The sequence below is a fragment of the Dreissena polymorpha genome, chromosome 4 (assembly GCF_020536995.1).
Source record: "Dreissena polymorpha isolate Duluth1 chromosome 4, UMN_Dpol_1.0, whole genome shotgun sequence".
Lineage (NCBI taxonomy): Eukaryota > Metazoa > Mollusca > Bivalvia > Myida > Dreissenidae > Dreissena > Dreissena polymorpha.
The window spans coordinates 126023810-126050557 of NC_068358.1; the positions used below are offsets into that span (position 1 = coordinate 126023810).

Consider the following 26748-nt stretch of genomic DNA (forward strand, 5'->3'; position numbering starts at 1 on the left):
ACACAATGGTACTAGGGCGATGACACAATGGTACTAGGGAGATGACACAATGGTACTAAGGCGATGACTCAATGGTACTAAGGCGATGACACAATGGTACTAGGGCGATGACACAATGGTATTAAGGCAATGACACAATGGTACTAGGGCGATGACACAATGGTACTAGGGCGATGACACAATGTACTAGGGTGATGACACAATGGTACTAGGGCGATGACACAATGGTACTAAGGCGATGACACAATGGTACAAGGGCGATGACACACTGATGAAACGGCGATGACACAATAATGAAACGGCGATGACACAATGGTACTATGGCGATGGCAAAATGGTACTAGGGCGATGACACAATGGTACTAGGGCGATGACATAATGATACTAGGGCGATGAGACGATGATACTAAGGCATTGACAAAATAATGAAACGGCGATGACACAATGGTACCAGGGCGATGGCACAATGGTACTAGGGCGATGACACAATGGTACTAGGGCGATGACACAATGGTACTAAGGCAATGACACAATGGTACTAGAGCGATGACACAATGGTCCTAGGGCGATGACACAATGGTACAATGGTTCTAGTGCGATGACACAATGGTACTAAGGCAATGACACAATGGTACTAGGGCGATGACACAATGGTACTAGGCCTGGCGATGACATAATGGTACTAGGGCGATGACACAATAGTACTAAGGCGATGAGACAATGGTACTAAGGCAATGACACAATAATGAAAAGGCGATGACACAATGATACTAGGGCGATGACACAATGATACTTGGGCGATGACACAATGATACTAGGGCGATGACACAATGGTACTTGGGCGATGACATAATGATGAAACGGCGATGACACGATGCTAAAATGATCATAATCGATGGTACAATGTCAAGGACCGTATGGGACAATTATGATGATACGATGATACAATGACTATGTCATAATGAAAAAAGCGATAACAGGAAGGTACCATCACTATGGTTCAAAGGTGAACACGCGATGTAACATTGCAGATGGTTCAATTACAATGAACAACAGCTATGTTAAGTCCGTAAAGGGCGATGATGCAGAAGTAAAATGAATACAATAAGTTTGTACACTCACGATGGTTCGACCGCAAACCGTCACCGAATCATCATGACATCCAGATCGTATCATGGAACCTCTATGTTTCGCATCACCGTGCCATTGTGTCTTCGTCTTAGCGTTACGTAGAGGTTTGAATATTGTTTCCTTTTCAAGCACCGTGATAAATAAATGTATATGGAGGCACAATTACTTGTCATATTGTAATAATAACCCCTTTATAACAATATATATTAAATGTACCGTATTTTATGTCATTATGGAAAGATAAGTAGGCATTACTTTTGATTTGTTACATACATTCCACAGGAGACGATAATAAGTAATCGCCACGATAAATAAATATATAGTTTTGTATCATATTGCTGAATGACTTAATAATGGGACATGAATTTGAATACATGTAATACATTTTAAAGGACAAAATGTACATCTGCATAAAACGTGATCATTTGTAGGTCAAATAATTTATCCGTGTCTATCTGATTAAAATAAACACTAAACTACAACAAAATACGACATCAACAAAATAACACTTATTGTACACATGTTCGTTGATTTAAGCTATTTCAATGCATAAATGTTATAGCATAAGCCATTTTATTCTGTTATGTTATTTGACCGAGGAAAAACAAGCAGTCTAAATGTTCAGCCACAGTTTCATCAAGCTTTTTTTTAAATCTAATTTATTTCGAAGCGGCTAAGGGTAAATGAATACTATTTGTCCGCCGGTCTCCAAAGTCCTTTGAAACATTCAAATAAAACCGCTGTAATGTTCAGATCAATTAGCAAATCTGCAGAATTCACACTATTTCACATTTAACTTTTGTAATGAAAATTAGTAGGTAAGCCTTCATGGCATTGCTGTTTGTAACATTTAACTGACCCCCGTATTACACTCCGCAGTCCGGTCAGAAGCTACGATATCCGTTGATGAGACCACGGGACCTTGACTGACTTTAAAGCGGACATGTTAGCACTCGGACCACACTCCAGACGGCGCGACTATTATAAGACCCATTTTCGCATAACGCGGACGTTATACTCTTTAAAAGATATCCTTGCAACAGTCATTCTTTGTGTTATCTATGATTTTTTGCATCTTCGAAACTGTGAACAAGTCCCTTTAAATGATAACGGCATCACAACCATGTGCAGAAGGAACGAGCCAGTCAAGCCGGCCAAAGGACATGGTAATTTTTTAATTTCAAATATTTGAACCACTTATTTGTGTTCTGTTTATAGCTCATATCCTCGTTGAAGGATTTTGACGAAACGTATTTCATATGTTTGGTTCATGAAGGCATTTGGTTCTTTATTAGATCCTCCATTCCGCTCTATATCTCTATTGTAATATTAAATATTCATTAAATGTAATATATATGGAATAGCGCATTAATTTAGTGTACAAGTGTATTGTTTTATAATCTTCAATCGTGTGAATTCGACTGCCACTGCGGGATTCTGGAATTCATAGAACAAAAATCTCGTGCGACACAGCCGATCGGAACACGCCGGTTATGTGATATTCCCTTTTATTTTAAAGTCTAATGAATGCGTGTTTGGCATAAATCAAGCCAAATACAGATCTAAATTACTACAATAATATTATCATACCTAATAGCTAAAGACACGACCTTATTTACCTTAACACCCACATACTGTATGCTTAAATCGAATAAAGTTAATTCGAAATATCAATATATTATATTGTCAATATGCACACATAATTGGATAGAAATAAATGTGATTAAAATGTATTAAATGTGGAGCGTACAAACACTATACGATAGCAATCACAATCGCCGCTGAACATCTAAAGGTCTTTGATGTGTTCTTGCCATAGTACGTTCTATAATGCGGAAATCACGACAACCGCAATTTTGATTCTTTATTTGCATACGTTTCATTGTTACTTATTGTCGTTCGCGAATGCTTCAAATGAACTTCGGTATTTTGTATATTTTTCATTGTCCAGATCCGAGTTCATTTTGAATGCTCATAAAGAGGGACAATCGAACCATTTAGGCGCCTTATCAAAATCCTAACTAGGGGTTTGTAATATCCTGAAGGGGAGTTTATACATCATACTTGAATGTGTCGGCGCTTTATCAAAGTCGTCACCACTGAGTGCTAAACTATGATATCCTTAAGTAAAACGGACGCGAAACCACTAGGAATTATACAAACAATAACCGAAATCACAAGTAATGAATTTTCTTTAAGATTATCATTTATTTCTGGTATCGCGATTATTTGACAGTCCGGATACCCTGCGGATAATTTATTTATTTATCTGGATCTCAAAGATTTATTTGCAAAGAAAATCGCCAAGATTCACACCGATTTACGATTGTCTTTTCACTACATCACTTGGCCATTGTTATCTGTGTCTTCAATACAGATATTGCAAAACAACTGAATTCAAGCCAAAACGTCCTTACATTGCGGATGATTACAGCATTACAATAACACTAATTAGCAAATAACGCAAACTATAACTGGATAATAATTGGAGGATAATTTGTGCGAAAACAGAATGGGAGTCCGCCGAAAGAAAGTGAAATTTCCTTTTGACTTAACAAAGGGACTGGCAGATGACTTGTACAGATTACGCTTCATGCGCCGAAGCGAGCTCGAGCCTAATGTTCGCCATAATTTTCGATCGAATGTGAACCAATTGGGCCATCAGTTGGATATTTGGTTTAAAGAACAATTGTTTACCATCGGGGCTTTAAATCGTGAGCAGGAGAAGATATTTCGTTCGCAAAAACATCTAATGACAGAGTCGAGAAAATCACGACGGCGCCAGTATGAACGTGAAAAGGAAATAATTCGCGAGAAACTCCGAGAGCTCCGGACGAAATCACTGTGCAGGAAAGTATTACGGAAATTCAGAGAAAATGTTATATTACGTAAAATAATGCGCGGTGAAATAAGTCCTGATCACCTTAGAGGCCCGAAAGGAAACGTGGATTTCCTTCGCGTGTCCGGAAATAAACACCTGGTTAATGGATATCGAAACACCGGAACAGATGGACATGACTTTGTCCCGGATGTAAATGAACAAGATCAAGCTCACGAAGCAGCCAGTGGAAAACATAAATCAAGAGGGAAACTTTTTAAGGGTAAGACATCGCCGCTGGTGACTTTGTATGATCCAGGCGACCAAGGGGAAGATACGTCGAACGAAGAAACTAGACTTTCCAGTTGTATGCATATAGCATCAAATAAAAATGATACGGAAGTCAAAGTTAAAACGAACTCTAGAAAAGGACAATATTGGAACAAAAGCGAATACGAGCAGACTAAAAATGATGGTAACAACGTTCACGATAAGGACGATGATGAGGATGTCGAGGAGGAGGACACGACCACCGACGAGAAAGGTGACCACGAGACACTACCGGAAGTTCAGGGTCTCGACCAGAGACTGGTGTCAGCTCATGGACCCCGTATGGAGACGATACCAGAAGAAAGCGACGTGGAAATAGAGGTAGACATGGAGGACGAACGTGGTACGAGTTTCTTTTTTGTACGTTTTTAATAACGTCAAATGTGATTTGTTTATCAGGTGCTGCAATAAGTAATGCCTGAACTGTGTTATATAGATAAAATCACTACTACTACTACTGCTACTACTACTACGACTACTACTACTACTACTACTACTACTACTACTACTACTACTACTACTACTACTACTACTACTACTACTACTACTACTACTACTACTCCTACTACTACTACTACTACTACTACTACTACTACTATTTCTACTTCAACAACTACCACCGCCGCCGCCACCGCCACTGCCGCCGCCACAACCACAACCTACACAAACACCACACCATCACCACTACCACCACCACCACCACCACCACCACTACCACCACCACCACCACCACCACCACTACCACCACTGCCACCACCACCACCACAACAACAACAACAACAACCAACTTCTACTACTATTATCATTATAGATACAAAAACAATAAAAACGACAACAATACCAACACCTATTACTACTACTACAACAACAACTAATACTTTTACTTGTATTTCTACAACAAGTTCTAACAGAAATGGATTTAAGTTACATTCCGCCAATATATTTAACAAATGATGTTTGCTGTTCATCTTTTTATTGAAATAAATGTAAATAAATAAATATATGGAAAGCACATCACTAACGGTTTGAGCTTTTTATTACAGTTCGTTTAATATTTCTCCATTTGTTTTAGAATTGGTATTAATTGGTAAATATTATCTCAATTATATATTTTTAAATATAAATTTGGTGAAGAAGAAACAATTATATTTTAAATCATTATTTTTTAATAAAATACAGGTATCTATTAAAGAACGTGATGGTTGTCACAAATGATGTCATGTTTTGGGTTACTGAGTCCGTCACTTTTGTACAAAAACAGGAGACCACTTCGGCGTTAAACTTTAAAATGTATATAAGATGTGTTGCAAAAACAACAACGATCAATTATACAAGGTCAAAAGATTACACCAAATCCAAATAACGAATATAAATTTCCCCATCGACCCTTAAGTGCACTCTTACAACCGGCTTACATTCGTACTATTTATTTAACGTTAGCATATTTGAACAGTCTTTGGAAAACAAAGCCCGGTGTAGTATCAATCCTAAGGGTCATCATATCGTTCTAAACTTCTTCTCGACTCATTGTTAACAATGATTACAAATGCGTTGAAATATTCGTTTTTGTAAACATGTTCGAATCGGATTAGATGAACTTGCGTAGTAGTAGAACCTTGTTGATAATTATTTTCAGATTTGAATAGGATTTGACTTGGTGTTACTTTAATTTTTTAACTATCATTGGTTTTGAGATAAATGCAGTATTTTAAAATAACAATCTGGACATTTAAAGTGCTTCTTCAACGGAAGGTATATGCTGTTAAATGGATATATATTAGACGGCGTTTATTTGAAATAACTATAGTGGGTTGAATATGATAAACTTGAACGTCATTCTTTATGTATACATATAAACAATCATCGAATTGGTATAAACTCATTAGAATATAATTAATCAAGGCTAATCAGGGACGACACTCTTCGCTTAAACTGGATTTTTGCTAAACAAGGACTCTTTTAAAACGAAAAATGCCATAACAGTGGAAAGTGTCGTCCCTGATTAGCCTGTGTGTACTGAATAGGCTTATATAGGACGACATTTAACGCGCATGCTTTAAGCCCCGTTTTTCCGTAGAGCCTATTTTTATTCTTGAAGTTTAATAGCTTTAACTTCACGGCTGGAGTGTGCTGCCGTAATTACGTTATATTCGTCGATTGTTCTGGCAAACTGTATTTTGTTGTTGCACACCCTAGCATCTTTTAATGCACTGGATTGTGATTTAAAATTGGTCATTGGCTTGGGAGTACCATTAGGATATCCCACAATAACAAAATCATGACCGCAAACCAAACACAAATGTTCCGAGTGGAACTGGAGCGCGAACCAAGATCGCCCTAGCGGTTACGACGGTAACAACCACTGCAAAAGGTATTGTACCAACCGATTTTTGGTTTCAATTCAGTGTGTTAATTGGAAGCTATTAGCATGGCGGACATTTATCTTTATTACATTGGTTATCGTCTCAATCAGATAACATAATGTTTTTAAATGTTTTAGAAACAAAGCATCTGCGAAAACGAGTTCACCTTAATCAGCTAAACCGAAGCATCTCCAAACGGAACATCTTTGACGTCAGCGATAGCGTTCCTTTGCTACCGGAAGTGACTGGGTCTCAAGCGTCTTTCGTGCATAGACCGCATCCAGAAACATTCGACAAGGAAACTCAAACCTCGGTGATTATTAGAAACGCGGCAATTGAATATTAAACTTTGTTTTATCCTAAACATGTATTGGGTAAAATTTACTCCAGCAGATAAGAGGATCAAATTGTTTGATTGTCGGCTGAATAATAAAAAGCTTGTTCGCGTGAACATTGACAATACAAGTCGCAATGCACATGCTTTCAACTCCTTGTACAAGTAAAATGTTAAAATGTTGAATACATTCTAAATGAAAAAAAATATTTTATACATATATACATACATAATGTCATTCAGAATATTCGACAATGTATAATTTGTTAAAAATATATACCGTATACAATTTGAAAATTATCTAACGCATTTTATCTAAGGTAAGGTTTCTGAACAAGATAAAAACGCTCTGTGCTTTCAACATTGTCCTGAGATACGGCATGTCTATCAGAATTTCAAAAACCATTTGAATTATAACACAAACATAAAACAATAAGAAAATAAATAATAATTTAATACTTTATCTCTTGTATTTTTTTAACACTATCATCGTTGCGGATACTTATCTGCATATTAGTTTTAAGTTTCACGCTGGTCATGGCGATACTTCGATAACTGAATGGCACTTCGAAAACAGAAGTACGCCATAGTACGATGGCGGCAATGCGATAATACGATGACAACAGTTCGACAACGTGATAGTACGGTGGCGACAATGCAATAGTACGATGTCGACGATACGATGGCGACAGTACGATATGACTATCGCATTGTCGCCATTATACTATCGCGTTGTCGCATGGTCGCCATCGTACTATCGCATTGTCGCCACCGTACTATCGCGTTGTCGCATTGTCGCCATCGTACTATCGCATTGTCGTCATCGTACTATCGCATTGTCGCCATTGTACTTTCGCACTATCGCATTGTCGCCCTCAGGATTTTAATGTGTTGCCACGAAGGCCCTAATGGTAATCTGTAGTTATCAAAGTATCCGCATGACCGGTGTGCGTTTGAGTTTCAATAAAAACATGTTAGCTGTAACATGTTAGCGCATTAAGCGGCCATCTCTTTTATCATACATGCATTGCATGTACACGTGGGGCTAATTTTTATCACAATTGCATGCTTTTTCAAGTGACGCGCTCGTGTTTTGTTTTGTCAAATTTTCGCTGAATTATCAGAAACCGATATAATTATTATTCGCCGTTAGGCCATACCAATTTGATAATTCGCTTTGCGTCTCCGGGCTGATACATTTTCTTCACACACCTTCAGTGATGACCATAACCAATAAGTTAACATTTGGACACGTCGATTTGACTTCTTAAATATAGGGGTAAATAACATAAAGAGTGTGTTTAAACCTACTATTGTACAAACAAAAATTTAAACGAATCCATTTATCCAGATCAAATACTGCTGAACAGTAGGTTTACAGCGTGAGTAGGATATGTGCCTGTCGATCATTAAAATGGTTTGTTCGTCGAATCGTTTTTTATCGTTACCTTTCGGTTAGTAGGTTTAAAGAATCATGGTGACTTAAAACATTGAATGTGTGCGTCCTAGACAGTATCTGAACGAGCACTCTCCAAACAAAGAACAGTTAGATTGTGCACTTGTTATGCCTTGTATGATAAACGTTGCATATAGTGCTAATTGAGTAAAGACAAAAGTGAAACGAGAAATGCTATATGATATGATACCGTCAAACAGATAAACACCATGTACATGGAATATAATTATAATCTAGCGGCATTTACCGCTGAACTTAATAGATATATAGAACGTATAGTTCAAAAATCGTCAAATGGAAGTCAAAGAAGTATTTATTCTCTAAAATGTATTGATAGAGGTTAGATCCATTTGGCATTAAGGCCCGTGAAATGGACTATAATGTGTAATTATATTATTATTAATTTTCAAAGGATAAATCCAGCAATCGAAGTGGAAATAAAGACTCCTACCGACCCGAGAAAGGTCGCTGTCGCCGACGTCACCTCACCCCTTCCCCTCAGTCCTCCGGGCGTCGGAAGCTGGTGATCAAACTACCGGGATCCATTACGAGGGAGGACTCCGCAAAATCGAACAGCGGTAATTTCGGCAGCGACGAAGAAGACGAGAGCGGTACGGATTTCGCTTACGGCTTCGAGAGCGAAACCTGGTACGAGAGCTCCAGCGATTCAGATGACGCCGCGTCTATACATAGCGATACCGAAGCGACAGACAGAAGGACGCGACAACTTACCCCCGGTGATTATTCTCTTACACTGACGAAGTATAAAACCACGTTACATCGCAAGGCAGAGAACAGCGTATCGTGTAAACCGACGTCGCATTCTTTCCCCACAGTAACCAACATCTCAGCCAATCTACCGGCCATAAACTACCATTTTCAAGTGAATCCATTCTCATTAAAATTTAAAGAACGCAGTTTCTATATCAAGTCAAGCATAAGCGATAGGCCGACGCATAGCGCCGGCGGAAATACGTCGCGTGGCAGCTCACGGCATTCTGCGGACGAGACGTCAGCGTCGGACAGAACATTCGCGGAAATTAGCAAAGATTTACGGCACCGTCAATCTGAAAGCGGTAGGCACAGTTTAGACGCAGATCAAAGCAAACGCTCAGGCGTGCTAATGCACGAACACCCAAGTATCGCAGTGTTTGGCCGGAAGGCGGACTCGACCGCCCGTGCGGAGCTCCCGCCGCCACCCAACACGCCGAACACTCACCGCGCGGTACCGACCCCGAGACGGAAGCCGCGTACTCACTTAAGCCAAGTTCTACTGGCGCAAAAAATGGAAAGGGAACGGGAACAGGTTTGTGGTGTGCAGCCGTTAATGTGCGCGCATCGTTTTGTTGATGATTTATTCAATATTTGATATATAGATCCATATAAAATACTTCTTAGTTTCATAATTATATTTTTCCCGTTATGTCCGCCGTCTATTCTAGCTAAAAGTGTTCAGCTAAACGTGCTTTAAACTTATTGATTTTTTCTTGACACAGTTGTTATTATCTCAAATAGAAACAATAACAACTGTTCAATTAATTTCATGGCGATTTCGTGTTGTCTGCTTTTTATTCAGATTGTTCTTTTTGAAGGAACGGATCCACGATATCGTCACGAGCGAACCGGTCCAGAAATACGAACGCACCAAGAGCGGCAAAATCAAGCCTTTCGGCTCGCCACGTGTCAATATGCACGAGGTCCCGTCCTTGAAGGAACAATACTACAGGTATTTAACACGTGCACGGCAAAAATTTCACACTCATATGGACGCAAATGTCACACTCATATGGATGCAAATGTCAGACTCATGTGGACGCGCGTTATATTGGAAGGTTGTATGACCTTTGCTTTCTGAACGTACATATAGTTCCTTAATAACAGTTAAGATAATTTCAATGCACATGTCGTTTTGGGTCTAAGCTCGAAAGCTAACAGCCATAAGAAGTGTAATTTTGGGTATTGGAATCGCGTGAACTTTTTTTTTACGTTGTAGGCTACGAAGAACTAATAGTCGATAGAATTTATACACTCCATGGGCGTTTTTGTTCGCTCTTTCAATAGCATTACGAACACTTATCTCAATTTCAACTATTATGTCCTTTTTGTGTACCATTTCCTGGCTTTTTCCATTGATTTCTTTTTGTCGCCAACAGTCTTCCTTCGCTACTGGCACTTTGATCAAACCTTTTTCAGAGATAAACTGTTGAAACAAGAGCGGGAAAACATCTTAAAGCAGAATGTGAAAATGAAGCGCTTTATCGACATGTTCAACAAAGGTACATGCATAATACTTACTGTTTGTTTTGCACATTATTACAGCCCATAGTTGAATTAAAGACAACGCCCTATCGTCACCCGAGATGCATACTGGATTTAGAACATACATGATTAAAGATTAATATTCGTAATGATTGCAAACATTTTAATGTGCATACAATACATGTACCGTCGTTTTTGTTAAATTAGAGATATAATACAATTTAAATGAAACATTCTGAATATTATCATACGCATATTTTGTTTTATACAACCTTTTAAACAAATAAAACATTTAAGTTGTATACGTTTTTCATAAGTAAAAATTAATATATAACTATACAGTTTTAAAAGCGATATACATGTACTAGTAATTTGTTAAGGCGACTTATTTTGATGACTTGTTAACCCTCATTCAATATTTTTATATTTTCATTAGTTTGATGTATTTTGAATATGTGTATTTGTGTAGTTTCGCTTTTTATTTATTTAGCGAACACTGATCACATTATGTTGGACAAATGATAGGGAGTTATAGCTTGAGGTACACTAATTGAACTTGGTGTTATAGTTCACAAACATACATATGCTTGCTGTTTTAATGTCTAACTATTGAATCCCTCACGTCACAGTTAGTCCATGGTTCTCATATAATGTTTGTCGTATATAATTCCTTAGAGTCATTCCTGACACAGAGCGGTCTCAAACTAGAAAGAGGACAAGTAGGTTGCACTCCACTTTATTGTGTAGCTGTCGAAACCCTCATTCAAACCGGCTATATCGGGCAAATTCTTCGATGAGGGATGCATGGGGTACATTCGATGCAATGAGTGATGATGGAATACATAATTTAAAAAAACATTAATCTAGCTCTAATTGCACACATATGTTCTGATTATAGACATAAAAAAGTCACTATTAACGCTTTCGGGATTGACATTTTGAGTTAACGGAGAAAGGAGTAGTGTCATTCACGAAATGTGATAGTAATTGTCATAATAGTGTTTTTACGCACCGACACCTAAGGCGTTTCGCGTACACATGTTATCGAAATGGCAATTATTATTTTATGTTTGTATAACAAAGAAAGTCGTTAATTTGATTTTTAACAGACATTGAAAGTAGATTGCATGCGAGACCAGCAACTAGCAAAACTGAATGTTTCTTATCTGTTACGTATTTACAAAATAGGTTACTTTCTACTTGGAGGTATTTAAATGCTCCATAAGAATCAGACACAGTCACACATTGATTCGTATTTTAATTGAATATTCTTTTGTTTACGTCCCTTAGCATTATGGTTTGGTAGAACGTAAGGTTTCGACAGTTACATCTTATATCTGTTCTCTACTTCTATATTGATTGGGTTGATGTTTTTAAGGGCCATGTTCACAGACTGACCTATTGACAATAAAAAAGGACACAGCTCCCACGAATAATCAAATCAGAACGAATTTATATTACAGACTCATCAGGGTAAACCAAAATGGCCGATTGGTTGGGTCACACTTTTGACCCTATAGTCCCGTATACGATTCCTGCTAGGAACAATGATATATTTTTATATTAAATTTTCGATTGCCTGTTTAGAACCTTTTACTTGCATTTGGTATGCTTAATAATTAAATACTAAACAAAATATCGTTTTCTGTGAACAAGTCCCAATATTAAATAGAGTTTATGGCGAATGAGCGAGGAGGCGTCGTTTTCATTGGTAACATTGTTTTCATCCTCATTCATCGGTTTGTAACAAGACGATCTGTATTTTAATTGGATATCTTTTCATAGTAACTGATGTTTTATTAATGGATTGGTCCTTATGTAAGGCCATATTGTAAGTAACTTTTATTTATTTTTATTTTGTAAAGCTGCTTAGATAGGCTTGCGGTAAAAGTATTGATGTAAACTGTGATATGTTCTTCACGTGTAGGTAAACATAAAAATGCTAGAATGCACAACTTCTCAAATATCCGACTCTTTGTATATTACATAAAAATATATTAATTTGTAGAATTCGTCGCGAAAACAATCTTAACATAAAATCAATTTTTTATGTTCTGTTTCGAAATGTCAATAATTCGTCAAAGCACGTGATCCATTATTGCGGCTATACCTTTAACTTGATTTCATATATGTTTGTAGTAAATCCAATTTTATTTTTTAAGTATGTTCCGATGTGTCTGTTGTTTATGCGAGAATTTGTATTAATTATTATGTTAAGATTTTAATTATATTGCTTGTAAACATTTGTATATGTTGCATGTTTGTTTAAAATCATGTTACTCAGTGGTAGTAGTCGACGTATTTTATTATTATCATTAATGATGGCACGCAGTCATAAATAAAGCAAACGAAGGAGCTTTTTCTTTACAGTAACACTACTACTCAAAATAAATGAATATTTCGTAAATTTAATCCATAAAAAAATCAGTGTTCGTCATAGCAATAGCCAATATTTCAACGCTAGATGTGGTATAGTAACATAGATTTAACGAGATACAAAATGCTCGTTTTTATTTTTTGTGGCACAATATATTCCATTTTAATTTCCTGCAACGATATCTATTCATACGACACATGAACACTGATTTGGTACATGAACATGTGTTGAATATACTGTCCCACAAAAAAGAAAAAACAAGAGCATTTTGTATCGTGTTTAATATATTTTACCAGACCACATCTAGCATTCAAATTTGGCGTTTGCTATAAGGAACATTGATTTTTTATGTGATAACTTTATTTTTCGAAATATTGTACGAAATATTCGTTTATTTTGATTATGTATGGGCTTTTAATGTTGTTATAAAAGAGACGATGTAATGTATTTGGTATGTGATGAACAGTCAATTTACAAGCAATTAATATTATCTTACATGCGTCGTCGATGGTTATGCGCGCAACTATGTGTAATCAATGCTAATATTCAGTTGGATCTTTACAGTTGTGTATTTTCGGATACTTTCCAGGGTATTGTTAAATCATTGTTACCATACTTAAAGGGGCCTTTTCACGTTTTGGTAAATTGGCGAAATAAAAAAAATGAGTTTCAGATTGGCAAATTTTCGTTGTAGTTATGATATTTGTGAGGAAACATTAATACTGAACATTTAACATGCTCTAAAATATCCATTATATGCATCTTTTGACGATTTAAAAACCTGACAATTATAAAACGTTGCAACGCGAAACGATTGAATAATTTGGAGAGTTCTCTTTTTGTCGTTATATTTTGTGATACTACGAGGTTTGCTTATATAAAGTATAAAATACATACAGTATAAAATACACCACTCATTGTATGTGCACGGATGGCCGAGTGATCTTAGATAGACTTTTACTCCAGGGGGTCAGTGGTTGGAGCCCAGTTGAGTGTTACTTGTATCAACCCTGTGTCATTTAAATCTATACTTTTCAGAGCGTGATTCTTCCAAGTTCACGACCCATGCCGATCGTACGACGTCTCGATATCCTTCCGAGTCCAACTCCAACTCTAGACAAACACTTAGGTAAGAGAACCTAAAAGCGTCAATCTCAAAATAATTTCAAAATTCCAGTGTAGTAAACATATATTGGCACCCTTGTTGAGGTCACAGTGTGGTGACTCTTTTCCAGCTGCGTAAAACAAACTATCAACGATCAGTATCTTTGGGACTACCATATTTTGCGGCCGGTAAAATACATAATACTATATCAACTAAAATAAGCTTGTTATTTCGTTTCAGCGGTATGCTATTCAAAGTTCACACATCGGACTCGAATACACGGCCAGTCCACAGAAAAATAGTCCCCACAGCTGATGCGACATCATTACGCCTTCTCAAAGATTGCAGATACCTACGCGAGTATAAGCCAATTAACGACGATGATAAATTGGCGTCAGAAAAAGTCACAAGTTGGGGAAGCCGATCATCATTCAAACCATACAATGACACTTATATCGCAAACGTGAGATTGCGTTTGGAACATTGAAACCATGCAACGACACTTACATATCAAACGTTAGATTGCTTTTGGAACATTAAAACCATGCAATGGCAGTTATATCGCAACCATTAGATAACGTTTGGAACACTGAAACAATGCAATGGCACTAATATCGAAAACGTTTGATTACGTTTGGAACATTGAAACGATACAATGACCATTATATCGTAACAGTTAGTTTGCGTTTGGAACATTAAAACCATACAAATGCAGTCATATCGAGAAAGTGTGATTGCGTTTAAAAGCTTTTTATCAACATTGTAAATAAAAATTTGCTTCATATTTCAGTATTGCCCTAAATTGTATTGACTTCCGTTTACAATTAATGACAGTTATATGTTAGAATGTTCAGAATGCACTACAAGTATTGTTTTAACAACCACCTAATTGTGAAATATGAAATAAGTGGTCTCATATAATATAACATCGACTCTTAGCATACAGAGAAAATAAGTTCTTAGTACACAAGACAGTTGGTATATGACAGCACTTTGATTTAAAAAAAATGTACTTAAGACAAGTGAACTGTCATTTAATGAATGTATACTTAGATATCATGCCTAATGCTTCCATTGTTTTTGAAGAGTTATCATGTTTTAATAGATGCATTGGGATATAATACAAACTAATATGTTTTTTTTTCAAATTACATTTAAACTTTTACGTTATATACACGCAGTCGTCATTGACAAAGTAGACAAGATATTTTTTGAAATATTAAACATCAGATGGCGTAGGTATAACACAGAATGTGTTTCCCTTTATCACGGATAGTACTAAGAGTGTTAAATTGTCGGAAAGTATTTCAAGATCATGAATATTGAATCGTGTGACTGTGTAAAGTCTACGTTGTCGAGAATATTAGTATTTCGTAAATGTTGAATACAGGTTTTAGTCAAATACATCTATCTGTATTTTTTATAAACCCAGGGTCGTATCTCCTTATAGACCGTGTAGGAAGCTGTCTTCACAATGTCAGCGAGATTACAGAAAGAAAACAGCAAAAAAACAACAAGTCAGAATGATATTAAATGAAAAATGGACAGAAGTATGGTAAATAATAGATTGGGATACACAATATTGCAAAAGAATGCACATTTAAGTAGTGTATGTTACAGTCACTTTTTTCCCAAGGAATGTAGAAGTTTGAAATGGAAATAGTTAATTACTAATACCTTTTGACAATATGGCGGTAGAATGGATAATGGTCAAGTTTATTGACGCCGTTTTTTTGGAAATGGAAATAAAATCATAAAATATTGGGTGAAACTATTTGTTCTGAGCGTAACCTGCACACGGCTGTTAATCACGGGCGTTACCTCTTTTTGCGACGCATTAATAAATGATCCAATGCTAGGACCGGATGTTTTGAAAATTCACGGATAATTTTACATGGTGAGTAAGTTTTTTGGTGTTTTTTAACATATGTCGAATTATTTAAAAAAATCGGGGCAATGAAGTGAGATTCAGCGAAGCTTAATTCATCGTTAAATGTACAAACACATACAATCACATCCCATTTGGAAACGTGGGGAGCTTTATACGTTGTGTCATGGAGAGTTTTTGAAAGCAAATCGATTTATTTTGACTGTGTGAAAAGTGTCCACCAGATTGATACGCGAATGACATCAAACGATTGCGTTCAACATATACTAGTTGCTGTATGCACAAACACTTTGGCTTCTTGAGGATCTAATAGATTATTTTGTATTTTTCTAAAAGAGGTGGAGCAAGTGCCAAGGAGGTTATGGCAAAACCTTGAACCGTCGACCTCCTGCTCCGTAATCGAAAAACATAATTACTATGCCGCGGAGTCGGTATGCAATGTGTATTTTAAGGTTATGTTTTTAACTAATTATCCTGTTTGTAAAGACAATAGGTCTATCGCTTTAAATGAGACCTATCGGATAATAACGATACTTGCTCACAAGTTTCTCCCATCATGATGTCCCCTGATTCCATATTCTGATTTTTAATGTTCTAAATAATTAGCAGTTAACAAAACGTCAATACCTACTGTTAAGCTAGCAATTACAGGAGACTAGATGATCATATACAATGCAGAGACATCAAAACGGTGATCCAAAAGGCACATATATAAACAATGATAACACCCAGTTGCATCAGCATAAAATTAAGCATTTAATTACTACGGGATCTTTTCTTAATGGCAAGTTACATATTGCCTAACAATTTAACTCAGGATAGAAAACACCAACAATTACCACACGACAAACTAAAACACACGTTTATATAACTAAGGTCACCTCCAGAGAACGTTTACACTTACAACAAATCAAACAATTATCTGTTCACTTCCTTTACATTCATAAATATCTTAAAATACTGAGAAAAATGCTTTCTTTTTAGAACAGTTTAATAATATGTTATTGTAGAAAATTGTCGTGCACAACTTATGATATTATATGGTTTCAATATCAGCAGTGCAACACAGCACTTTTTGCATTTGAAACTCGACTGGTCTCCTAGCTGCATTTCATCATAATAATTAATTAGCATTGGGCAATTAAAGGTAGTTAGATGTCCGGCATTATTTACATAAACCTGTCCATCCACGTGAAATTTCACCCATCGGTTGTATAATTGACAAATGTCCGTATTTCCTGACTGCTCGCTTTCGCTTCCACGATGTATTATCGCGTCCACTTGATTGGTATTCACCAGCTACAACAGCACTTCTCCGTGGTAGTCATTTTATGGAAATGCAAATCTTAACGTGACTGTGCCAATATCCGAATATTTGTTGTATAAACTTTCATTTTCTATCACGACATCGTCATATTAAAACATATTTTGTGTATAAATGTATGCAGTGTTTGTCTCGAATAGTTGGAAAGTAACTGAAAGAAATTCCGATTATCGTAAAGCGTTACTAATAACTATTGAAGTTTCGTCTAAATGATACTAAAGCACTTAAGTACAACATATTATCCAGATAATGATACTTTTTAGGAATACAAAATGAAGGATATAAATCCAGACATGTTTAAGAATATGTAGGATATTTGATTTCATATTAATGCTATTATCAATTATCTCCACCGAGAATCTTAGTCTTTGTAATATTTCTTCATGTGTTCATTTATATCACTAAATACCGCTTTTAAATGCTAACGGCTAAATAATATTTTACCATGAATCTTTTGTAAAAAAAGATATACATTAAAAAATAACATACATGTATACTGTAAGAAGATGTTAAAGAAGAGCTGCTAAGCTCCATATAAAAATAATATTTATAATGGTGTCGTTTTTGCTACTTAGAAATTGTTTTTCTTAAATCAATTCCTCTTGTTATAGTTTCGCGTGTTTTTGGAGATTTTTGTTATTGAAAATTTAAGGAACAATGACGTGTTCACAGTATTGTTTCAAAACAGATTTCGTGCAAATAAAGTTATATTAAAAAAAGGTTTACACTTTACACGTGTTTTGGTTATCGGATATCTCAATCGGCGTTAAAATTGCTTACATCACTGTTTAATATTTGTAACGTCAAACGAACGGATTGCTTTCCGTTGAATATATCCAAAACAATACTGCTAGATTTTGATTAAATGAATATTTCTCAGTATGAAACCTTGCTTAATAAAATTGTTGTCATTACCATAATCTATAAAAATGATCAACACAATTATGACAAACACGTGGTTTTATTTATTTTTTAATTTGTATATTTAATGTGTCTTTAGTGGACATACACGTTAAGCAACTACATTGTTGTGCCAAATTGATCTATTCAAATGTATTTATTAAGGAAAACACATCTAATAATTTGCACGCTCACCTGTTTTTCCACACTAATAAATGCATGTACTGTAATATATACTATTCCAAAACATGACAAGTCCTCACTTTGTGTGTCAACGTTTATATTTAATTTTCCAAGGCTTAACATAATGAAGATACAGTTCTGGAATATATATAAGATGCACACAATTGTTGCTCCCTTTCCCCATAAGTCTGGTTTTATTAAATATCCAGAAAAGGTGCAATATGCTGGTGTATACCAGCGAGACAACCCATATACTGTTACTCTATCCCCCTTCCTGAGACGGAATGTTCCTGATGTTCCCGCCATGTAACTTCCAGCGTCAGCAATGTCAATTGGATCAACTACTGTCATAACCTGATTGACCCCATTTATTTGGATATAGGCATATACTCCGTCTATATGCCTAGAACTTTCTCTTGTCTTTGTAAGACTTGTTACAAAGAAATACAGTACCGCAATTCTGCAGGTGAATTCGCCAGAAATAGGATTGTAGTCATCACCATCATTCAACAATATCGTCGGAAAGACAAGAGGGTATTCTTGTACTCCTTGCAACCCAGTTGCTGTGAACGCCGACGTGGTATTTCCTAGAAGATAAGTACAGCCTTACATGTTTATAAATGCATAAAACAATACCACCAATACTATTTCAGTGACACACGCATACCAATTATGCAACTGCAATGAAACAGCCAATATCATTCGAACGGTCTGGTACCAAGTAATTATTATTCGATTTGTGTTAATATACATACGTTTTTAATTATTGTTTGAATATTTTTGATAACCTTATTTTATGTTAATAAAACACTTTACACTTGTCTTATGAGCATTAAATAAAAAGGTTCATATCGCTATTGCGATATGATATGCCCCATTATTCAGTTCAGAATATTTCAAGATTGTATTTTTGTTTTATATTAATATTATTTGATAGCATTTCGAATTGAGTATTTGTTTATAAAAATACTCCCTTAATTTAATGGAATTACGAAAATATCTAATATCTAAAGGAGGATAACAAGATGTATTCTCAAATGATTCTTTCACTTCTTTTAAATTTTACTTACTTGTATATTCACTGCAAGTAGTTTGACAACTGATATATTGTTCATCGCTTCCGGAACACGAATATAACATGTTCGTTGATCCTACGCAGGAACGTGTTCTTTTCTGCAGACCATGTCCGCAATTGTTGGAGCAAGAGCTCCAGTTTTCCCAAGATGACCAGTCTGAAACATTGCTTATTTTAGGTATGATGAACAATATAGATACAAGATCACTAAACAACACATTTTAATGTTGTATACGTATCTTTGTTTAATTATGCAAGGTTTCTTATTAAAGTATTTAACTTTCTACATAAAGAAAATATTTACATTTAAATACACGACTTGATATCTTAACATGTTTATTGTCATTACTTAATGTTTTGTATACCTCATTCTGAATATCAGTGCTTTAAAAAGATACGAGAGAACTGGAAATTACAGATCTATTTAGATTTTAAACGTTTACGTGTTAACAAGACGAACTGCTATATTACTGTCATATCAGGTTACTTGCACAAGAGGGTTCAAAACATATCTCATAGTTTATATTGTCCCCAAAGCAGTGGTTGCCGTCACGTGAAGGCCATGGATTATCACAGACTCGGTCACGTCTTTTCAGACCCACTCCGCACGTGACACTGCACGAACCCCACTCGCTCCACGCGCTCCAGCCGCCATGGGCTAGACAACAAACACAGCTGACTTGTACCGAATTTCATCAACTGACAAATTATGTATCCACTCATCAAAATCTGTTGACTTTAATCTGTTGCTTCGTTATTTTAGGCATAGAAATGTTGTATATTAACTTTTGAACCGTAATATTCGACTTACTTGGGCATGTGGAGAGAAGACATTGTCCGGTAGTTTGTTTCGATCCCTGACAGTCGTCCCCTCCGTTGATAGGCGCTGGATTGTTACACTCCCTTGTCCTCGCCATAGTTCCATTGCCACATGTGACGTCACAGACACCCCAAGCGCTCCACACCGACCAACCACCGTGAACTGACAATGAAGCACATGAAAAATGCTCATATACACTTGCATTTGATTATGCATGCATTTGGACAATCTGTTTTCTATAGTATATGCAGTCAATAAGTGGTTCATGGTTGCATGTGTTAAAATATCGAACGAAGACAGAGGTAAGATAAGTAAAACATACATTTACTAATTAAGTAAAAGCTAAGGTAGTGTGTTTTTTTTCAAAACAGATTTCGCAAACTAAAAAAAGAGAAAAGAAATATCATACCAACACTGCACAGGCCACAGTACCGTCTGCATAGATTTGTTCCAGTATGAAGGTCTTTACATACGTTGAAGGTAGTATTCAACACGTCACAGTTCGGTTGCTGGTCTAAGCAAGCTTCATGTTCAACACAAGTAATAGTCACAATTATGTGCCTGTGTAAGTATAGGTATTTGTCGTTTATACCATTTTAACATAAAAGAGAACATTTGAATCTAATTCAACGTTAATATACAGTTTTATTTAATTCGGTATACCTATGTCAGGGCATAGACAAATTATATTATATTGACCTTCACTATTTGTGAACAGAATGAAACTTCGTAAAACATAAGATTAGCATTAACAACGCCTGGGCAAATTGTTGATTCGCTGTATGAATGTTGAATATTACAGTCTGCGATATACAATACTTTCGCATATGTCCATTATAATACTTATTGCTTCACGTACAGACCTCAAGATAAGCACATTGCATTAAAAGAAAGTTATAAAAACATAAGTATATAACGCGACTACCTGCATGCTTTTTATATAAAAATAAAATGATTCACACTTACGAGCTGGTGTTTGCGAATCGATCAGAAAGCCTGTAACATCAACTAATAGTTGTATACGTATTACTAACAATTCCGAGAGAATGCTACCGTTGTACAATCGATTGTTATTATGTGTTACCTTCTGATGTCGTAAGCGCCACTGTCAAGAGCAAAAAACCTGAAAAGATAGATTGATGTATAAAATGTTTTAGATTGAATCTCGTGTCATTAAATTCCATACACCATATAATTAACATTTCACTTAATTGACCAAAGAACAAAAATATCACATGTTACAAGTCGACCGTAATATCAACTTTGATATGGTGTTGATAGTATTAATTTTGTTAAAATAAAATTTGTTAATTTTCGAATCTATTGCACGTTCTTTACAAGAACGGGATACATTATTTTGCTTGTAAACTTATAGTTAAATTCAACATACCTGAAATAACTGCAGATTGCATGATCAACCTGATGTGATGTCTGCTCCAGAAATGATAATTAAATCCATGTAGTCAACCGTTATCAAGATCGACAAATGATCTTCTCTAACAACAAGACAACGTATAAACAAATCTTAATTGCGTTTGAAATAAATGGATGTTTTATCTTACACGAATTGAAAGAAGATTGTTTAACTTGTCCATTATCTTAAAGGGTAGCACTTGAAGCTGTTATCCAATTTTAAAATAAAATGCTGTTCGTGCACTGCGTCATGTAATTCAGGTTATCATGTTACACGTTTGATTATTCGACGTTTTATATTTGTAAGCCATCTGTTTTCAGTAATATGAATTAAATGTGCTTTTCATTTGAAGGGTGAATATTCACAACTACGCAATATTATTAAAACAGATTGTTTAAATATATTTTATATACTTTTTTAATTGGTTGCTGAATAAATAAGTCTTACTTAAAAACACGTGTTTGATGGTTTTCGATTCAGTATATCTTTCTTCCCTTAAAATTTGGAATCATTAGTGATATTATAGGCATTTTTCACTGTTGAATAAAATTGTGTCATTGTGTCGTATGAACAAATCTGCATGAATACTACATTATAGGCATTTGTCACTGTTGAATAAAATTGTGTCATTGTGTCGTATGAACAAATCTGCATATAAACTACATTTGGACTCAAATCGTACATCAAATCATTTCTGTCTTCAGTTGTCAAAACACCTATATACTGTTTGATTCCAATAATGTCGCTTTAATGGAATTACCATTTGTATTCATTTGCTTCTTAATATTAAATCACGTAAACTTGTTTTATTAGTAGCACAGCCCGATTAATATTTTTATTTAGTACTGCCCTTGGAATTTGTTCACGTCATTATGTCATTATGGATTTTTGTGACGTCATACGACCGACTTTCCCAGTTGTAATCTACATGCATAGGTCATTGGGTTTACAACGTTCCATTTTATTTATATTTTCTCTCTGATGGGCGTTTCTTGTTTGATTTAATTATTTTTAATTTGTTTAGCAGTCACATAAACAACCAAGGTATGTAATATGGAATTTTTACACCCATTATTGCTGCTTCTTCCTGTATTTGCGCGATGATTATCTGAGATATTAACTCTATGATTCTACATTCTCAAATCTTTTCTATAAAGAAGGAATGTAGTTGACAATTGTTAATAGTTTTATTTGATCGTTCGTCAAAAAGTTGTAATTCTGTTACTCTTGTATCTTCAATGCAATTGAGTAATTAAATAGTAATTAAATTGAATGCGTTTTAATTCCCTTTTATTATTGTTTAATTTGAGTTACAATGCTATGACGTTAAATTTTATTTACACTTGAATGTATTATGAATATTGCTGGGCCAAGTGTGAGGTTGAGCGCTCTATAACCAGGTTTAAACCCCCAATGCTTTGCATTGACCGTTCCAAGGCGGTGACCCCAGCTTTATTCATATTTTGTGTTTATGTTGGTTTGTATTGTGCTGTATTGTGCTGTTTTGTACTGTTTGGGCAATCGGTCACTTGCCTTAAATAAAGGACCAACTAATTGTTTTTAATGAAAATTCAATACTGCTCCAGCAGCTGGAGTTTCACTTCTTTATATTGTTTACATAAAGGCTCAGTAAATATTTTTTTATATAAATATATACAGATTCACCTGAGGACACGTGGAGCTTGCGCGAGCCTACTTAATAGTGATAAATGAACAAATCATGCGGTACCTGTTATACCAAAGCGTACTATTGATTTAAGTAGTCCTGCCTTAAAATTCCAATATTGCGTGTATCGAAAAACAAATTTTTTAGATTTAAATACATTTTTCTTCTAAACGATTTCACATTATCACCATATGTATATCAATCCAATAGAATTAAAATCACAAGTTGAACACTACTGGTTAGCTAGTGTATGACAAACGCAGGATGTATCAGTATTTTTTTTATCAGATATTTCGTATTATTTAGTAAGTTATTAAATAAAAACCCTTAACTTCGTCCGACAAATACTCGCTGACCAGAACAGAAGTGTTTAATTTGTATCTAAATGAGTAAACTTGCTTAGAGTTAACTTGCAACCCGTAGATTAGTCAATTTGTTTTTATAAAATAATTAATACAAATTCAATTATCATGAGTTTTGTGTCCTTTTTTACCTGATAAGTGATTATTTATATTTAACAAAGGGAAAACACTCAACATTTCTATTACATCCATTTAAATATCGTATTTTAAATTTCTTATATATATATATACATAGATAATTTCAAATACACATTTATCAGAACACAATTTAAGAACTCATTTGTATTGTTTTAAAGGTATCAGTTATAAATACATTTCACAAAATATACACCTGTCGTATAAAATCCTGCACCAGGTAAATATAGTCAACTCTGGTTTCACTACATTCACGAAAAAGTCTTTCGCTTTTTACAGTAATAAAACATCTGTTAAAAATTACAGACCAATTTCACTTTTCAATATTGATAGGAAGATTTTGTCAAAGGTTTTGGCAACACGGTTAGGGAAGGTTTTGCCCTCTATTATTGGAATATCTCAAACATGTTCAAAACCTGGGAGAACTATTTTCGATAATATTCATTTACTTCGTGATATAATAAGTTATGTCGAGCAGAAAAATATAACAGCTTGTTTTATCTGCTTGGACCAGGAGAAGGCCTTCGACCGGGTGTCATGGCCTTTTCTGTTTAGCACTCTTCAATCGTTTGGCTTCAATGACTCTTTCATACATTGAATAAAGGTCTTGTATCAAGACATAAGGTCATCCGTCATTGTAAATGGACATATGTCTGAGCCATTTGCATCGACAAGATAAGTCCGTCAGGGCTGTTCATTATCACCCCTTCTTTTATGTTTTATGTTTAGAGCCCTTTGCTAAGGTTATTCAAGATGATCCAAATATAAATGGTTTCAAAACTCCTGGTGGAAAGTTTCATGTAAAAATGTCCCTTAATGCTGATGACAGTACCACTTGTCTATCAGATGAAAAGTCAATGTCCTTATTCTTTAAACATGTGTCAGACTTTGAAAAGGTTTCGGGGTCAAAGGTAAATTATAAGAAAAGCTGTGGACTGTTTTTAGGGAAATGGATATCAAGGTCTGATCATCCTTTCGGCATTTCTTGGGCAAAAAATTGCAAGTTATTAGGTTACAAGTTTGGTAATGATTTAACAGATGATGATTTATTTCTGATTTATTATCTTATTTTGAAAGAATTCTTAATTTATGGAAAGCCTGTGGTAAATCGTATAAGGGTAAAGTTCGATTTCGAACACATTTGTATTTTCAAAAATAATATATATTATACAAGCCAAAATAGTACCTAGTCGTTATATAAACATGTTTCAAAAACGTTTCCTCAACTTTATATGGGCCAAAAAATTAGAGCCTATATCCCGAAAAACATTGTATTTACACATGTTAAAAGGTGGCCTTAATGTTCCAAATTTTGAATTAAAAATCCATAACTACAATTCTCCTTGGGTAGAATTTTTCATCTATTTGACAGGTTTGCAATTGAAGAAATATAATTCTTCTATTGCAACTAATAATATTCCCCATAGTGAAATTATTCCCCCGTTTTATGTTAAATGTTTAAGTGTATTTTTAGATTTTTTGGAACACTGTAAATCAAATGTTAATTCTTTCTGGACTGTTAAAGAAATTTATAATTACTTTATTGAAATATGAATTTTTCACCAAAACTTGTCAGGGATTGCACATTTGTACATTTGTAGAATATAAAAAATAGCTTTAAAAATGTTTTTTTTTCCAATTTTCCAATGAAGTAGATCCTGAGTGTAGGAAAACATGTTTTTAACTTGTTCATAATGCTCTTTTAACCAACCAATTTCTGTTTTCAAGAAATATGATACGATCTAGTAAATGCACATTTTGTTCTAAACCAGAAACTATATATCATTTATTTGTTGAGTGTTATATGTCTACATCTATAAATAAAGTCGTATTATTTTTAATCCATGTATAAACTGCAGACAATCGAAAACTGTCTCTTAAAAAATTTCATTATCTTAATGTTGATCATTCATATGGTCATGAAATTAATTATGTTTTTTTTAAATTTTGCTGTCAGAGTCAAGACAAATTATTTGAAAAACAAGACACGATGTTAAATTTGATAATAAACTTTTTAGTCCATTTGATCTTATTTGCAAACTTATTTATTGATTAAAATATCGTATTTTGTTAGATTTTAAAAGATTGCCATCTGAGAAATTTGAATTAATATGGGGTACTTATTGTGACGTTAATGCAAATAATAAAGTTGAGTTTAGATTAGATTTGAATCCTGCAATTTATGCCAATATTTAGTGATATACTTACATATGTATATTAAGTTTCTTTCTGCTGTTATGTGTTTCCTCTCTGATTTCAGGATGACAGCAGCGGGGTCGCTTAAGGCTGACACTTGGGTTGTCATCCTGCATCGTAGAGGCAACACTGCAGTGAAAAATAATTTATAGTGGAAAGTGTGTTGTGTTTTGTGTATTTTATTGATTGTGTTGTATATTGTGCATTGTTGCATCATCACTTTTATCACCAGTATTTCTATGAATCATATCAATCATGTTTATGTTCATACACTGTGTACCCAGTATTGGGCTCATCCCATTTCACTCATTGAATTTCATTAGCATCCATTTTTCATCACTGTGTATAAACGACATACCATTACCGCATTTTCAATCTTGTAGGTCATAGAAATACTTGACTAACCTTTTCTGTAGTAAAGAGTTGCTTTCAAAAACGCTTATTCATATATACTTTTCGCACGTGTTTCAGGCTTAACTGGATGGTAGGGCTGTGGCAGGTGAGTAGTGGTACCGAAGGCTGTCATGTGCCTCAACTATATCATCCAGGGCAGCTGTAGACTTTGGTAAAATTATTTGAACTTTACACGTTATTAAATTATCATCAATATAC

General features: G+C 35.0%; 2 protein-coding genes across 4 annotated transcripts; one reads left to right on the forward strand and one right to left on the reverse strand.

Annotated features, from left to right (window-relative positions):
• The first annotated feature begins 3439 nt into the window (after positions 1 to 3439).
• Positions 3440 to 15577, forward strand: LOC127878064 (uncharacterized). Of its 2 annotated transcripts, XM_052424470.1 has the most exons (8): positions 3440 to 4622; positions 6780 to 6955; positions 8845 to 9738; positions 10025 to 10158; positions 10626 to 10708; positions 11367 to 11410; positions 14107 to 14197; positions 14414 to 14611. In XM_052424470.1, the coding sequence occupies exons 1-8, from the start codon at positions 3644 to 3646 to the stop codon at positions 14473 to 14475; spliced, it is 2463 nt and encodes an 820-aa protein (XP_052280430.1). In that variant the 5' UTR covers positions 3440 to 3643; the 3' UTR covers positions 14476 to 14611. The 2 variants fall into 2 exon arrangements, with proteins under 2 accessions (XP_052280430.1, XP_052280429.1); XM_052424469.1 differs by lacking the exon at positions 11367 to 11410 and having other exon boundaries at positions 3462 to 4622; positions 14414 to 15577.
• Positions 15578 to 18350: 2773 nt separating this feature from the next.
• On the reverse strand, positions 18351 to 21943 carry LOC127879496 (uncharacterized). Of its 2 annotated transcripts, XM_052426350.1 has the most exons (8): positions 21754 to 21942; positions 21448 to 21486; positions 21330 to 21359; positions 20773 to 20886; positions 20355 to 20525; positions 20031 to 20201; positions 19539 to 19700; positions 18351 to 19055 (listed from the first exon to the last, which is right to left on the reverse strand). In XM_052426350.1, the coding sequence occupies exons 1-8, from the start codon at positions 21773 to 21775 to the stop codon at positions 18433 to 18435; spliced, it is 1332 nt and encodes a 443-aa protein (XP_052282310.1). In that variant the 5' UTR covers positions 21776 to 21942; the 3' UTR covers positions 18351 to 18432. The 2 variants fall into 2 exon arrangements, with proteins under 2 accessions (XP_052282310.1, XP_052282311.1); XM_052426351.1 differs by lacking the exon at positions 21330 to 21359 and having other exon boundaries at positions 21754 to 21943.
• Between the last annotated feature and the right edge of the window lie 4805 nt (positions 21944 to 26748).

Bases quoted from the DNA above. Each gene is read 5' to 3' on its own strand.
- LOC127878064 (XM_052424469.1), top strand. From the start codon at position 3,644: ATGGGAGTCCGCCGAAAGAAAGTGAAATTTCCTTTTGACTTAACAAAG. The intron at 9,739-10,024 runs GTTTGTGGTGTG...TTCTTTTTGAAG, and splicing joins TGGAAAGGGAACGGGAACAG to GAACGGATCCACGATATCGT. The intron at 10,709-14,106 runs GTACATGCATAA...TATACTTTTCAG, and splicing joins TATCGACATGTTCAACAAAG to AGCGTGATTCTTCCAAGTTC.
- LOC127879496 (XM_052426350.1), bottom strand. From the start codon at position 21,775: ATGCAATCTGCAGTTATTTCAG. The intron at 21,487-21,753 runs GTATGTTGAATT...CTATCTTTTCAG, and splicing joins GCAATCTGCAGTTATTTCAG to GTTTTTTGCTCTTGACAGTG. The intron at 19,701-20,030 runs GTAACCTGATAT...GCAATGTTTCAG, and splicing joins TTTTGAACCCTCTTGTGCAA to ACTGGTCATCTTGGGAAAAC.